Here is a 16702-nt window from a genome sequence, read left to right on the forward strand (position 1 = left end):
GAGCAGCTTGGGAAAGAGACACAAAAAAATGCATGTTCTTTTCAACCAAAGACTTTTTGTTAACAGGTGACCCTAGCTGGGATTGTTGCAAAATTTCAACATGCTTTTAGGATGGCAGAACAAGTGTTTACCAGAAAACCAACTTCAGTCATGTTCCTCTAGAAAGGCCTACCAGTTATGCTGCAAATTTTTTCCTCCTCTTTACTGGATCGTGGGTATCAATCATTAGGACACGGCTTCCTGATCTCACAGTGTTGGGGGAGGTAATCGAGAGGATATGACATCTGGTTGATCCGTGAGCTGGACCCCAGAAACTGGAGGCTCCTTACCCTCTCCCCTGTGCTGGCATGTGCATTCTATCTGCCTTCTGTGATGCTTCTGATCCCAGAAGCTGCCCCAAGGACGTAGCCTCAAGACATTGATGTCGTATTGAGACCATGTGACCAATATACATATCTGAACCCAGTTAAGGCCTCTCCATAAACTTTCAGGCTTACCAGACAAAAATGGAGATCTACTACTCTTGTAGCCACCCAAGATGATCTCATATGCAAGGTCCCTTGTTTATTAAAACTGTCACCTACCAAATCTTGCATGGTCTGCCTCTTTCTTTGGTGTCTCACTGTGCTCTGTGTACAGGCACTGGTTTTAGATTACACCTGGGAAGAACACGAGAAATTTGTGAACCAACACATACCATTTTGAATACTTCTGAAATTCTTATCAATGACATTAAAGATTCTATTTTGATATTCTAGAGAAAACTTGTGAAGTTAAAAGAGGAAGTTATCTGGGAAAAACTTAAGTTCTGTGCTAATCATACATCATTTTTATTAAAACAATGTATAAAAATCTCCATACTGTATATTTAATGACTGATTTCAGTATATTCTTTTACTCCTTAATCATCTATTTCCAATATCATCAAAAAGAAAAGTTTAATGTTCTACTCCCCAGAAAACATTTTAAAGGAAACATTTTACTAACTATAAAATATTAGAGTGTTCTATTTTTAATAATCCACTGTTAGTAACATGATAGACATTACTCATACTGCTAGATTTTTAAAAGCAAATTAAAATCCATTAGAAGCAGCAGAAAACAGCCACTTATTCATCAACATAGAATGAAAGATAAATAAATTAGACTTCGTATAACTAAAAGCATCTTCCTTTTGGAAAATATTTATATATGAACTTTTAAGCAATTTATGGAGCAAATTGGTTTCATCTGCTATAGAAGAATAAAATGTCAACAAAGAATAATATTAAAAAAATGTCAAACACAATGCAAGAAATCAGGAGGTACTTTGCCAAAATAAGCAACTAACAGCAGAATGGTTTCAAAAGGAAACATTTAGTAAAACAATCATCTGGCTAAGGTAAGAATTAAGAATTTTATTTTTAATTAATTCAGCATGCTGACAAGTTGGCTCCACCCCGATTTCTGCCCTCCTCGTGATGGTACAAAGACAAGTGGGCAAAGTAGGAATGTAGTTACTTAGTTAAACCAAAGAACTTTGTAGATGAATAGATGATCTATGTTAACAGGTATCATCATAATGAAGGGAGTGGTGTGAAAATTGTAATATTCAATACCGCTTAAGCTTTATTTGATATTGATATTTAAATTATTTGTTCTATTTCTCATGTAAATATATACCTTTCTTTATGAGAATTAAGTTTTGGTGTATTTTAATCCTTACTGCTTTCCTGTGAGACCTATCAGGTCACTACAACTACTGTTTCAGAGGTGGGCCCAAGCCACTATCCACTCGTGGTGTAACCTCTCTTCAAGTGACAGTTCTTGGGGCAAAGACCATGATTTACCTTCAAATATCCTCATTTTGGTGAATCAGAATCAAGGGGACTGCTTTTTCCCCTATCATATCTTCAACTTAGAATCTTCTTCATATGTTAAAACTTTACTCACTTTCTAATTTTTATTTGACAATTACCTCTTCTCTGAAACAGATTTGAAATAGACTGAATGACTCCTGCGTCTGTTCTTCATAGCACCTTCTTTATAGCTGTCATAACAACATCTATCATACTGTATCACTGTTGGTCATATGCATGTCCATTTCCTCCTGCAGGACTTGGTCATCTTTAGGTCCCTCTCACACAGCCTGCTACAGGGTCTGGCATGAAGTAGCTGTTGGATAATTTTTTACAAATAAATTGAATGTGTGACCTCACAGACACCAGGTAAGAAAAACTGGGTATTGTAACTCTTCATGCTCTTAAAATAGATCCTGTCAGTGGGAGCAGAAAAGGCTTAATAGTAAGGCAGGAAGTTAATATAAATCAAAAAAAGTGATTTAAAAATGTAAATAAAGGAGGAAAACAATTGGCCTAAATCCAGCCAGACACATCATTGCAACTAATGACCCTAGTGAAGGTGATCAGAAGCAGGTACATTACCATCCAAAGAGGAGGATTTCATTCCTGAATCATCAAGGGTTTGCTATAATTTCTTAGTCGTCCTCTTTTGTACAGGAAGAAGGATGAGAAGGATATTATTGATAACAAAGAGGCCTGCTTGAGGAAGAACCCCAGTGAAAACTGGCAATTCAGCAGTTCTTTCCAGGAAGGGTCTTCAAAACAGCATGCCTTTTACTATCAGTCTGCTGAGAGTGGAAATGGCAACTGTAGAGAGCAACAAGGAAATATTCATGGAGTCCCTACCTCATGCCAAATCTTGTACTAGGAGATTTCATGGATTGTTAGATGGAGTTAGATATCATGGTCCCCATTTCACAGGGAGGGAAACTGAAGATCGGGACAACTGCATGAGCTGCTGATGTTGCAAGCTCAGTGGGGAGCTCTGATCAAACCACATTTCAGGGCTTTTCCTATTATGCCCTACACCCATTGCTTTTAGTGTTGGGAAACACCATTACTCACCTACGGCATTCTATTAAAACTATTCCCATTTTAAGACACTATGCTTAGGCTCTTTCACATTTGCTAAATTGTAATTTGAGGATTCCTTTCAAGTGAAGTTGGAGAATTTGTCTATATTCTTTAGGCATCTCATGGAAACCACGTTTGGGTAAGTTGTTGTCATAGTAGTGATGGCTGACAGGTATGTCTTTAACTGTTCTAGAAAAGGGCCAAAATCCATACAGCTTCACATGCTCACACAGTTCAACTGCCACACTTGTGATCATCAAGCCAGAGGACAGACGAAACTCCGTCACACCTTCAGTTCTCCAGAAAAGGGCAAGATTTCTTAGGTATTTGGGATGGAAAAATATAACCTTTTGTCTTGCTTGAGACTCCTTTAGGGTGTCGTACACTTTGAAAGAGGCAATCGTGTTGGCCCTGAAAGAAAACGCTGGCAGAAGAAGGAACGCATCTCCATAGGTTGCAATGTCCTCCAGAAATATTTCTTTCTTTTTCTTTAAGTTCCCATATCTGCCAAATTAAAAAAAAAATCATCATCATCATAATCAAAGTGGCCATTTTGGTTACATAAGGCTGAATTTACCTTTGGCAGAGCCATTGAACCATTTATGTCACTGTTGTATATAAGAGACAAACAGTGGACTCAGAGTCCAAGTACGAGTAAGCCTCCTATAAACATCAAGAGCTAGGTCCTTCATCTCTCTTTTGTGGTGTCCCTAGGCTTTCATTTATATTTTCTTATCAGACTATATCCTTACTGGACACACATTTCTTATATTATTTTATCTTCTAACTCAGTAATTTTTTCTCTAAAGGAACTTTTTTTAAAAAAAGATTTTATTTATTTATTTGACAGACACATCAAGAGAGGTAACACAAGCAGGGGGAATGGGAGAGGGAGAAGTAAGCTTCCTGCCCAGCAGGGAGCCCGATGTGGGGCTCGATCCCAGGTCCCTGGGACCATGACCTGAGCTGAAGGCAGACGCCTAACGACTAAGCCACACAAGGTGCCCCTCTAATGTAACTTTTTGATACAGAAATATCTCCCAAATAATGATTGATATTTTCTTAAACACAAGACACTCTTAGGAGATAGGAGAAGAATAAATGAAACAAGATGGGATTGGGAGGGAGACAAACCATAAATGACTCTTAATCTCACAAAACAAACTGGGGGTTGCTGCGGGGAGGTGGGATTGGGGGAGGGGGAGCGGGCTATGGACATTGGGGAGGGGAAGCGAACCATAAGAGACTATGGACTCTGAAAAACAACCTGAGGGTTTTGAAGGGTCAGGGGTGGGAGGTTGGGGCAACCTGAGGGTTTTGAAGGGTCAGGGGTGGGAGGTTGGGGGAACAGGTGGTGGGTAATGGGGAGGGCACGTTTTGCATGGAGCACTGGGTGTTGTGCAAAAAGAATGAATACTGTTACGCTGAAAAAATAAATAAAATGAGGAAAAAAAAAAAATATCTACACATTAAAAAGTTCCCTAAGCTGTACACCTGTGACCTGTGTATATTTTTTTACATGTGATCATAAAAGTTTCCTTAAAAGAACCTAAAATACCTACATTCATACACATACGCACACACACACATTTTAAATTTCCTCAATGTATTGTGATAGCTTTATGTGTTTGATTTAAATAATACCTTAGTAAATATACTAATATGAATGGTTGTGTCTAGAAAGTAAACTTTTAGGATGCAGATATAATATTGCATATTATCCTAAAAGATACTAGAACTATATGAGTATATAGTTTTAGTTTGTATTTTATTAATAATGATTATTAGTTTTGGTGAAAACAGTGGAGTAAAACCATGTATGGGATTTTTATTAACCAGGAACATTTTGTTGTGGCTATACTGTGAAAAATGAAATATGGGAATTATTTTTTGGTAATAAACTATATGTAGTAAAAACTTTTTTTTTTTTTTTTTTTTGGCCAGCTTCTCTTAAGGTGCATTCCCTGAAGTTTCTAAATAAACTGTTTCATTAGGAAACTGCTCCCAAGATAAAAGAGTAATGTCAAAATTCTGAAAGAAAATTCTCAAAAGTAACTTCACTATTGTTAGAAAAGATAAATAAGTTTCCACTTGATTAGTAGTGGTCCACTTACAACATTAGAAGTGTAATTGGTTGGGATGCCTGGCTGGCTCAGTGGTAGAGTGTACAACTCTTCATCTCGGGGCTGTAAGTTTGAGCCCCACACTGGGTGTAGAAATGATATTAAGAAATAAAAAATAAACATAAATAACATAAAAAAATAAAATGAATAAAAAATAAAGTCTTCAAAATAAAATGGAATGGTTTTCTTTTAAAAAAGAGAAGGAGAGAGAGGTACAATTGATCATACCTCTTATGAGCTACAACCTTGAGAGGAAGTAAAAAATTATGAATATATCATATTCTTCTATCTTTTCCCCAAAGTCATTCCAGCTATATTGCATTGCAAGTCATTCCAGCAACAAGATTAGTGTTCAAACTAAGAAACATGTTAAACAATAAAACAAATGTTCTCAAACAGTTATGTAAGTTGGACATACTTACTTTAGTTTTATGATACTGGGATTTACAGTCACAACATTGGTTTTACTGCCAACATCTTTACTCACATTTCCTGTAATTGGGGGAAGGTTACACCTGAAATTTGGGGGGGGAAAAAAAGCATTTTCAGAATGCAGGTTTTAAAAAAAGCACATACCCTCACATGTACACATACAATCACTGTCGGTTTATTGGAGAAAATGATGGCTGTTCAGGAGTTCTGAATTGATCTGATTTCCATTTAAAACTTTAATAAGTACTGAACTCTTTTTTTTTTTAAAGATTTTGTTTATTTATTTGACAGAGAGAAAGAGAGAGAGCATAAATAGGGGAAACGGGAGAGGGAGAAGCAGACTCCGCTATGAGCAGGGAGCACAATACAGGGCTTGCTCCCAGGACTCTGGGATCATGACCTGAGGTGAAGGCAGACACTTAACGAATGAGCCACCGAGGTACCCCTAAGTACCGAACTCTTAATTGACCCTTCAACATTGGATGAAATATACAAATTTGATAAATGCTTTTAATATTAAGACCCTTAAGTATATTAAAATGAGAAATGACAATTACCTTGCTAGCTGCTGAAGAGTTCATAATCCTTTTATTAAAATTATTATTTCTATTGATTATATTTCCACAGTGGTATGGTCATCAATTTATAGGTTAAAAAAAAACAAAAACAAAAACAAGGCATTGCAACTAAGGTTACGGAGTATGCCAGAAGCAAAGTCTATTAAAAAAAAAAACCCTGAAATCTCCTGATTCCCATATGGATAGTTTTTCTAGAAAATTATGCTGTTAATAAATAAAACCCTAATGTTCCTATAATGATATTTTCATACAAATGTTCTCTTCCTCTTTTGAGTACTAATTTGTTTTTAGTACTCAGAACAAATTAAGAATTGTAATTTTTAGTAATTATATTCCTTTCACAAAAAAGGGAAAGTTGGTTATGACTCCCTAAGTATTGTTTACAGAATTTCAAGTAGACCATTTCTTTTAAGATATACAAACAAAAGGAGCATTTCTGAGTACATCCTTAGGAAAGCTGTTTCAAGTTGATGTGTTCTGCACAGAGGTTGGAACAGCATTCCACACTCTATGAAACATAAAATCAAATGGACCATGTACACCTCTCATATAAAAGGTATGTCAGAAAATAATTAAACATGGCACCTTGCGAAAAATATCAATCACAGATAATACAGAAACGCCCTCATTACTGGACAACCTGTAATAACAAATCTACCTTCTAATACAGTATTACTCTTTTTAAAATCAAAGGTGATTTCCAACGGAGTATCATAGGAGACTCCAAGGGGAAATAATGGCGTATTGTATACATAGAGTGGTAGTTGGTAAAACCATCCATTCTTCAACTCTTTTTATTCCTTACCCACTCAGCTAGTAGTTCCCAAACTTTTGGAATGAAAAACAAACAACAATAGGCAGTTTCCAGACTGTTATTACAAAATTCTGACCACGTAGACACAAAGTAAGTACAGACAACATTTAAATAAATTTTAATGACCATGACCACATCTAAGCCCTCATTTGCCCTTTCATTCTGGAAAGTTCACTTCACAGGAAACTCTGTCTCAGAAACATCCTGGCAGCAAATGCAGGATCTGGAAATAGGCACACTTACTGGAGAGTTCGAAATTTAGTAGTTGCTGAGATGTTTTTCTTTTTTAAACCTCAACCTGTATTTCGTGTATCTGCTCTATCAGGTAAAATGGATGGGTAGCCATAATCCTCCCCACAGATGTTTTGAGAATTTTAAGTCTATGAAAATTCTATTACAAGAAGAATTATTTAGCTTCATTATGGCTTTTTCATAGTGAGTGCTTTAACTAAATGGCTAAATCATTCAGGTATTGGCCATTTTATCATGAATCATGAGGACCACATTCAGGGACTTGCTGGACTGTCAGGTCTACTGTTCAGTTATTACCTGTAGCAATAAAAACTTTAAATGAGATTTAACTAAAGCAGTGGGATTGGGGGGAGGGGGGCAGTGAGCTAGTGACTGAAAGTCAGGCCTCCTTTTCAGCTGCTAAGAAACGGCAGCATTAAATCAGTAAGAATCAAAGGCTCTCCTCTGATGTATGAAATCAGTGCCCCTGAAATAGGAAGAAACAGATTTCGACTTACTTTTTAAAGAGGTGCATTTCAATTGAAATCCATCCTCACAAGGATGAATCACCTTTCCATCATATTCTGAAAGTGCAGAAACTCCGCGGCTTGGCTTATTAGCACAGGCACAGGGAGAAACAAATCACTTCTGCTTCTGCATTTGCAAGCTAGCTGCTACTGAGATACAAACACTTTAAAAGACAAGAATCTAGAAGCTCCACAATTTCGTTTTTTAATTTTAAGCCAGAAAACGAAACAATGATGTTGTGTGGCAATACAATGCTTAGGTCGGCATTTTCTCAAGTATTATCTGAGAACAAAAGTTTCTTGAAATGCTCTGTTCATTCATATATATAAATAAATATATATTTTTTCCTTTTTTTCAGGTGAGCCTGGCAAGTGTTGTTCTCCAGAGCCCTTCTGAGGGAGCCATGGTATCTTTAATACACTGTAGCCTCTGACAAGTCCCGTAGCGAAGACCGTCTTTCACCATGATTTCAGAGTTTTGGCAAAGTGGCCAAAGCACAGGTTTTTCCCTTCTGGTATTAACATTCTGAGGAACTCATGATCCATTTAACACCTCAGGAAAGTCTACCCAAGTAATTTGTAGACTTAAGCAACACAGCTGAAAGGTCAAAATTTACACGGAGTAGCTTTGCAGCATCCCTTTAAAATATCCAACTGACCTTTGGTTTCAAGGAAACCCGTCTGACAGGTCTTACCTAAAAACGAAGTCGGATTTGTCTATTTCAGCTCCACAAAGAGACTTATTCAGAATTCCCCCGTTTCCAACCACTGCGCACTGATTGTAGGGGTACTCCATGAAGGGCTGAGACTAGCAGAAGGAAGAGAGAAACCATCACAAACGAGCGTTAGTTTCAGAACAATAAACATCATCAGCTTAATTCAAGCAGCTACACTTTTTTTTAATACACGCTAAGGAAAGAAAAAGAGCAAGGAAAAAAAGGCAGAGATAGAAATGCCGTAGCATGTTCATCAACTTATGGCTTACAATAAAAAATCTTGTAAACCTGCCTTTCATTTCTCTGGAGAGGAATATACAGCGTATCATAGACCCTATGGTGTAATAATCTAACATATAATACATTTGTTTATAAAATGTAACTTAGTGTGTCTTACATCACACAATTAAGTACGTAACATTAGACTGGCAAAATCCCACAAAATTCCAACAAACAAGAATGTTTTCAGCAAGATAGAGGTAATGAAGCAATTAGAAAGTATCATGAAATCCTCTATTCTTGGGCATAAAATTAATAGCTAATTTAGCAGAAGTTTCTGCTAGAGTTAGACCTTCAGGCTCAGGGATGACATGAGATTTATGCCTGCCATGTCCACAAATGACCAGCCACGGTGCTGCAGGGACGCCTACTAACTCTCTGCTGACATATTTCAAATTGATTTCCAAGGTCTGAATCTCTTATATTTCCTCCAAGGACCCGACTTGTCTACCCCCAAAAGATTTCCCCTTTTTCCCAAGTCCTTCCCAGTCAGAAACATAACTTCTCCATTAAACAGTGCTCTTTGTCTTTGCTTGTCCCTCTCCCCAACGAAATGATGGAACCCTGAGCAGCCCCAAGAAGGCCCAGGTCAGACACACAGTGACATTTTCCTGATTCACCTCTTTTGTCTTTAGAGGGTGAGTGAAGGTCCTCAAGGGCAGAGGACGTGTTTGTGACTTTTAACTTCCCCTCATCTTTCACCATACACCTCACATGTTGGAATGTGCACAGTGACATTTCAATTAATGCTTGCTGACCCGATGGCCTGCCCTGGAAAAAACCTCCAGTGTTGAGTTGGGAGCCGCTTGGACCAGGATGGGGTAGCCAGATGGTGAATATTCAGGAATTTTGTGAACTGTTGTGAAGCCACTGGTAAATTTAAGTCAGCCACCCCAGGGGTATGTCCACCACTAAAATGGACCAACACTACGACAAACAGCAAGGGGAAAAGAAAGGGGAAAAAGAGGGAGAGTCCCGGGGGAAAGGGAATGCGAAGAACACGCGAGGGACACCAGGCCGATTGACGCAAGTGACAGAGTTCTTTATTAAGCACATACTCTTATAATCTGTTTCATAAGTGATTACCACAGCATTTTTGCGCAAAGACGAGACATGTCTCATGTACAGGATGTGTCAGTCATAATTATAGAAAATGCAACTGCAGGGTAGACCACAAGGTCTGCTTTCGGAATGACAGCAGAACATGGGAGAATAATCTTAAGGCAAACAACAGGGCCTTAACGAGCCCAGGGGATTAGCCATGAGTGCCCTCCGACCAAGGACCAGGGAGCCTTTGCTACCACCTGCTCAACCGCTCTAGGAGAGCCGCTCACAACACACTACAAATCAGGGCAGCCCATTGCCCAAAGCCAGTTTCTAAGCACCAATGGCAACACCTCAGGGTCAGTGTGGTTGTGACAAGCCCAAAGGACTCCTGAATCCCTATGACTGTTACGTGCTCTCAGCCTCCATCTGGGCGACGCCAAATGAGCAGAGAGAACTCTGACTCAGCACGGTTGGTTTGTCTCTAACAATTCAGAATCATATTGTAGTCATTATATGAGAGATGCTGTTCCAAGTGCCTGACTTATTAACACGTGTGAACCTTATGAGCATTTTGCTGCTAGGGAAATAAAAGCATGGGTTTAAGGAATGGCTAGCAAGTGTCAGAGCTGAGATTCAAACCCCTGAAAGAGCTCATGTTCTTATTCACCCCATGTGACACAGTTCCTCACATTCCATGAATACAATGCTAATTTAATTATGTACCTGATTTCTCTTTGTATCTGCAATTGCCTAGCAGAGGACCTGGTTCTGAAGTCAATGGTTCCTACATACCTCAGGTGATTTCAAATCCACTGCAATCCTAGCTCAAGGGGTCTTTGACCTGTGTTTACTAAATGGTGCCATGAACAATTCTGAATTTTACAGACTGGATAGAATGCAAATATACTCTTAAGGGTACAACAGAAAAGATGACTGACAAAAAACATGTCTCCAATTAAGCACTCAAAATAACACATGTTTTCTCTGGTTTCTTGGTCAACTAGGGGGAAAAGCCCATATGTTTGGGGATCTCATGTTCAGTAAGAGTAACCTCTGAATTACAAATTCCAATGTTTCTTAAAACAAAGCTCCTAAGAAAGTGGAAAACGTGCTATGTTGAGCAAATCCTGCTCATTGCTCACTCTGGTCAAAAACCAACTTTGCTTTCTTTTCAGGTAACTTAGCAAAGTGTTTGGAGGAAATGACTTCACGACATTCATCAGAAGTGTCTATCGTCATCTCCTTGTGGTGTGCCCCAGAGTTCTCTAGCAGAACAGAACAAGGAGGGTGGGGATGCAGGCAGCAGGGCCAGAAGGAGGCCAGCTCTCTTAGAGAGGAAAAGGAGTGTGGAAGCAACACAGAAAAGTGGTCCCTCGCTTTGCGACTATTACTGTACTCACTTCAGAATTACCTCCCAACCTCCAAACCCCCAGTTTTGAAAAATCAGTGCAAATTTGGGAAACTGATGCTGTTGTTAACGGCATACAGAATGATTAAGCCTAGGTTATTCTTTTCTAGGTGCCAACTGGAAGCTAAAAACTCCCTGCCGCTCCTCTGTTCTGGTCCGTCCAAAGCAAGGAAAACACTAGAAAAAATTGCAAGGGTGAAAGAGTTGCTCATTGTGAAACTCTCCCAGGCCTTCTTGGATCAGGAATATAAATATTCTGTACTTATTATCTTTTCAATTATTGGTAATTTCAATGCCTCATGAGGGCATTTTTAGAATGCATTATGAGTTATTTTTGGTCCTCCTTTCCTTCCGGAAAATTTTTTCTATTTTTTTTCCTCTATCATTTTCTATTCATTTTTCAATCATTCCCAGCCAATTAGTCTTCCTTTGAATTATAAGAGTAAAAGAAAAACTGGCACAATTTATACGACCAACAAATTAGTTGAAAGAAGTCAAAGGTCCAACAAAAGGGAATTAATTGCAAGAACTGAATATTCTACAGTTGGTAAACTGCATATATTAGGTCATCCGATTTTTGACCATACTGACTTAGCTTAATTGCTTTTAATCAACTCATGAAAAGATGACCGAAGGTGTATGATTATAAGCGATGGGATGTACTTCATGACAAAAATTCTCCCCAAGTTTGGATTTATATTAAAAAGGTTTCTCTTTGTAATGACACCGTACCATTACTCATTAGTTTATTTAACGACTATGTAATGAATGCATGTATGCACTTGGGAATATTCTGGAGCTTGGGATACATCAATGAACATACTACACAGAGATTCCTGAGTGTGAGGTTATGTTCAGTGACCACAAATTCTTTTTTTTTTCTTTTTAATATTTATTTATTTATTTTAGAGAGTCAGAGCACAGGTGGCAGAAGGAGAGGGAGAGAAAATCTGAGGGAGACTCCGCACTGAGCGTGGAGACTGATGTGGGGCTCGATCTCATGACCTTGAGATCATGACCTGAGATGAAACCAAGAGTCAGATGCATAACCAACTGCACCATCCAGGCACCACGCCCCCCACTGACCACAAATTCTTAACATATTTACTTCCCAAAGATTAGCCAGAGAAACCCATAGTTCCTTGTGAAGGAACTGATTCAGTCACCAAAACTGATAACTGGAAGAATCTTATTCCAGGTGAAAAATGGTCCTCTTCCCAAGCCCCAGTAGTTCCTATCCAGAAAACCCAAGTAAGCTCATCTCATGCAAGGATGAGTTATGAAGCCTCAAGGACTTGGAGAGCTTATCATGTAAGATATAAATACCATTCCCTTCAGAGCCACTTGCATTCAAAATTTCTTTTTAAAATGGACCACTGTCACCATCTTTTACATCAAAGCAATGTATGGTATTTTAATTCTGAGTTAACTTCTCTATTAGTATAAGTTACAATGTAACATGGGAGAAAAGTCATCTGGAATGGTAACACAAATCAACCACAACAAATCTTTACTCACCACTGGAAACATATTAAAAATATTCTCTCTAATTAGGATTTCATTTTTGCTTTCCACCTCATAGCTCATGTTGGTCCCAGCTGGAGTGTTGTTCTGAGAAACAATGAAGTTTTGAGCAGCATCACAACAGGAAGCAAGTTTTGCTCTGCGAAGGAGAAGAATAAAAGCGAACCATGCAACGAGATTAAGAAACCACAAATAGAGGCTACAGTGGAAAATGCAAGAGGATTTTTGCCATATTGGCTTTCAGAAAGAAGAGAAGTCATTCACAAAGTTGACATTTGTATCTCTTTCCACTCTAAGTGGCCTGGATGGTGGGATGATAACCTAGTAGGACCAAAGAGTGAAGAATGCGAAACATACTTATGCTCAGGTAGGGACCCTCTCACCGACAGAAAATACTCATGAACATAATGGTTCCTATATAAAAATGTCCTCCTAATGATAATGTTGTAACATTAAGGAGAAAAATGACAGGATATACTGTAATTATTTTATAATAAAGTAGAGTAACTGAATTAAGAACAATGTTATGAACTGTCACCAAAGCAACATGTAGTCATTTACTAGGAGACAAATCCAATAAAAGAAAAATCATTCAATACAGTGATTTGTTTCTAGCTTTACTGATATAATTCAGGAGCACAAATGATTTATATTTAAGGTGTTCAACTTCATGTTTTGCAATGTTTATACGTTGTGGAATAATCGCCACCATAATCAACCCAATTGACATATCCATTACCTCACATAATTATCATTGTTTTCTTTTCATTTTTTTGTTTGTTTTGTTTTGTTTTTGTGGTGAGAACAGTTGATATTTACCCCTTTAGCAGATTTCGGGTATACACTATAGTATTGCTATCCACAGTCACCATGCTGTGAAATAACACAGGGAATTTCTGAGTGAACTGAAGTTGCCATCCCTTATAGAAAGAACATAATTTAGTACCAAGCTCTGTTTCAAAACTTACTGTTGAGTGAAACATTATTAATAGAACATAGACCCAATGAGGTCCTTCCAAGTGATCATCAGGGCTTGTCCCCAACCTCTGGCAGGTCAGTCTAGTTCCACTCAGAATTTTTGTTTTGTTTATATAATTCTCCAGGGATGCAAAATCCCAGTATCACTTGACAATTATTCCAGACTTTTTTTTTTTCCATTTTATTTATTTTCTCAGCGTAACAGTATTCATTCTTTTTGCACAACACCCAGTGCTCCATGCAAAACGTGCCCTCCCCATTACCCACCACCTGTTCCCCCAACCTCCCACCCCTGACCCTTCAAAACCCTCAGGTTGTTTTTCAGAGTCCATAGTCTCTTATGGTTCGCCTCCCCTCCCCAATGTCCATAGCCCGCTCCCCCTCTCCCAATCCCACCTCCCCCCAGCAACCCCCAGTTTGTTTTGTGAGATTAAGAGTCATTTATGGTTTGTCTCCCTCCCAATCCCATCTTGTTTCATTTATTCTTCTCCTATCCCCCTACCCCCCCATGTTGCTTCTCCATGTCCTCATATCAGGGAGATCATATGATAGTTGTCTTTAATCAACCTTGAAGTCAAGAGATCTTTCCATTTGCACAACTCCACCATCTCTTAACTTGAGTCCATTTCCCTTGTTCATTTTTTCATAGAATCCTCCATTAAAACACTTCATGTAATTGAAAATGGTAATAATCAAAGGGGACTTGAACCTTTTCAATCTGGATGCACTGAGAGAAGTTCCTCTTCTTTCAGATTTTCCTCCTAGGACCAGCTTTTCATTATTTTAGTCATCTTGTTCCTCTTTAAGTTTTTACGTATTTCTCCATATTATTTAAAAATACCTATCAAACAGACTCTTAACTACAGAGTACAGAAGTTTGCTGGAAGGGATGTGGGTGGGGGAATGGGTTAAATGGGTGATCCGGATTAGAGAGGGAACTTGTGATGAGCACTGGTTGTATGTAACTGGTGAATCACTAAAAAATTCTACTACTGAAACTAATATTACACTATATGTTAACTAACTAGAATTTACATAAAAACTTAAAAAAAGAAAAAAATATGTACCAAAGCTGGATCCAATTATAGTACAAAGGACAGTGAATATTCAGTGAATAGGGCTGACATGCTCGTTGCTGATATCCTAGATTTGAAACTGGTCCTTCCCCATTTATTGGTTTTGGTCCTGAACTTTTGTACAAGTTCCTACTGAATTTTCTCCTTTTGAAAAAATATAATGCTCTAATCTGTCACAGTCATTTTGAATTATATTCCAGTCTTCAATAATTCTCCAGGTATGGAAAGTCAGGGCTATGATGTTATTTGTACCCTAAAAATCAATATTTTCAATAATACTTATCAGTTAATTTATATCATTAAAATAGTACATTCTTCTTAGTTGTATTCTAACACCGGTTTATTTTCCCTCTTCAGAATTCAGAACCTACCATGTCTTCAAGATAGTTCATGGAGATTAACAAAAGGAAAAATTGAAAATGAAATGACATGTAGTCAAAAACATGATACTCAAAAACATGTAGTTTTTAATTTAAAATTTAATCTAACAATTCAATGTGGCATATTTCAAATTCAGAAATCCTTATGTGTTTATCATTTTAAATGTCTCTTTTATGCAATATTTTGAGCAAAGATAATGGAATAAATTCTCATTTACTTTCGACAAGTAGCTCAATTTCTCTAAGGACATTCAGTGCTTAAAAGAATATTATGTCCCTTCAACATAATATTCTTTTAAGCACTGAATGTGAGGGTTTTGAAGGGTCAGGGGTGGGAGGTTGGGGGAACAGGTGGTGGGTAATGGGGAGGGCACGTTTTGCATGGAGCACTGGGTGTTGTGCAAAAAGAATGAATAACGTTACACTGAAAAAATAAATAAAATGAAAAAAAATTAAAAAAAAAGAATATTATGTCACCAAAAAACAAACAAACAGACAAACAAACCTAACTGTTGTGCCCTTGTTTTTTTTAATATTAATAGTTTTTTTTCTGAAATTACATTCTTAACATCATATTATAACATTTTCAAACCTAGAGGAAAATGCAAAGAATTGGACGAATACTTGAATAACTTCCAGCTAGATTCTTTTTTTTTAAATTTTTATTTTTAAAATTTCTTTTCAGTGTTCCAGAATTCATTGTTTATGCACCACACTCAGTGCCCCATGCAGTACCTGCCCTCCATAATACCCACCACCAGGCTCACCCAAGATCCCACCCCTCCCTCCAAAACCCTCAGTTTGTTTTTCAGAGTCCACAGTCTCTCATGGTTTGTCTCCCCCTCCAATTTCCCCCAACTCCCTTCTCCTCTCCATCTCCCCATGTCCTCCGTGCTCCACAAAAAAGGACGAGTACTTGAATAACTTCCAGCTAGATTCTACAATTGACTTTTTACATTTGCCTTATTGTGCAACCATCAGTCCATTTTTGTTGTGGTGATGGTTACAATTCGAGTCAATACAGAAATTAGTACGCTTCCGTCCTAAACACCTCAACATGCCTACCATCATTTTTTGTATATTTCTGGGTAAAATTTACATAAAATAAAATCATAGCACATTTGAGGAGTTCTGAAAAATCTGCGCACCCTTGTACCCCTGTCAATATACAGAATTTTGCCAGCGCCCTAGAGAATTCCCACATATCCCTTCCCAGCCTGTCTGTGGCCCTCCCCTACTCTAGTGATTAGCTTTTATCAAAGATCAAGTTTTGCCTGTTCTAGAATCTATTTAAGCAGAATCATATAGTACGTATGCTTTTGTGTAAGACAACTTTCTCTCAGTACAAATTCTCTTATGATTCATCTATGCCGTTGTGTGTATCAGTAGCTTGTTCTTTTTCACTGCAGGAGGAGTATTCCACCGTATGGCTGTGCCAGAATCTGTTCAGACATGGCCTTTGCACTTAAAAAAAAAAATCACTATCAAAATTTAATGTGAAATACCTTATCACTCATAATAACCTCCCAAGAAAAATATCAGTAATTATCCAAAATTTCATTTCTGGAGCTTGTTTTTACTGGCCAATGGGACTCTTTTTAAAGTTTCACATTCAGTGGCAGAATTATAAATTTATGTTGTCCCTTCCCAGCTCATCCATGGGGTGGACACCCC

General features: G+C 37.9%; 1 protein-coding gene across 1 annotated transcript in view; it reads right to left on the reverse strand.

Moving 5' to 3' along the window:
- Nucleotides 1–2950: 2950 nt before the first annotated feature.
- ST8SIA6 (ST8 alpha-N-acetyl-neuraminide alpha-2,8-sialyltransferase 6) overlaps nucleotides 2951–16702 on the reverse strand; it is a 152456-nt gene continuing 138704 nt past the window's right edge. The window contains exons 5-8 of the mRNA XM_046010504.1: nucleotides 12589–12733; nucleotides 8316–8428; nucleotides 5461–5553; nucleotides 2951–3419 (exon numbers count right to left, since the gene is read on the reverse strand). Coding sequence (XP_045866460.1) covers nucleotides 2951–3419; nucleotides 5461–5553; nucleotides 8316–8428; nucleotides 12589–12733 — 820 coding nt within the window. The remainder of the gene's footprint in view (nucleotides 3420–5460; nucleotides 5554–8315; nucleotides 8429–12588; nucleotides 12734–16702) is intronic.

Source organism: Meles meles, chromosome 7 (assembly GCF_922984935.1).
Source record: "Meles meles chromosome 7, mMelMel3.1 paternal haplotype, whole genome shotgun sequence".
Classification (NCBI taxonomy): domain Eukaryota; kingdom Metazoa; phylum Chordata; class Mammalia; order Carnivora; family Mustelidae; genus Meles; species Meles meles.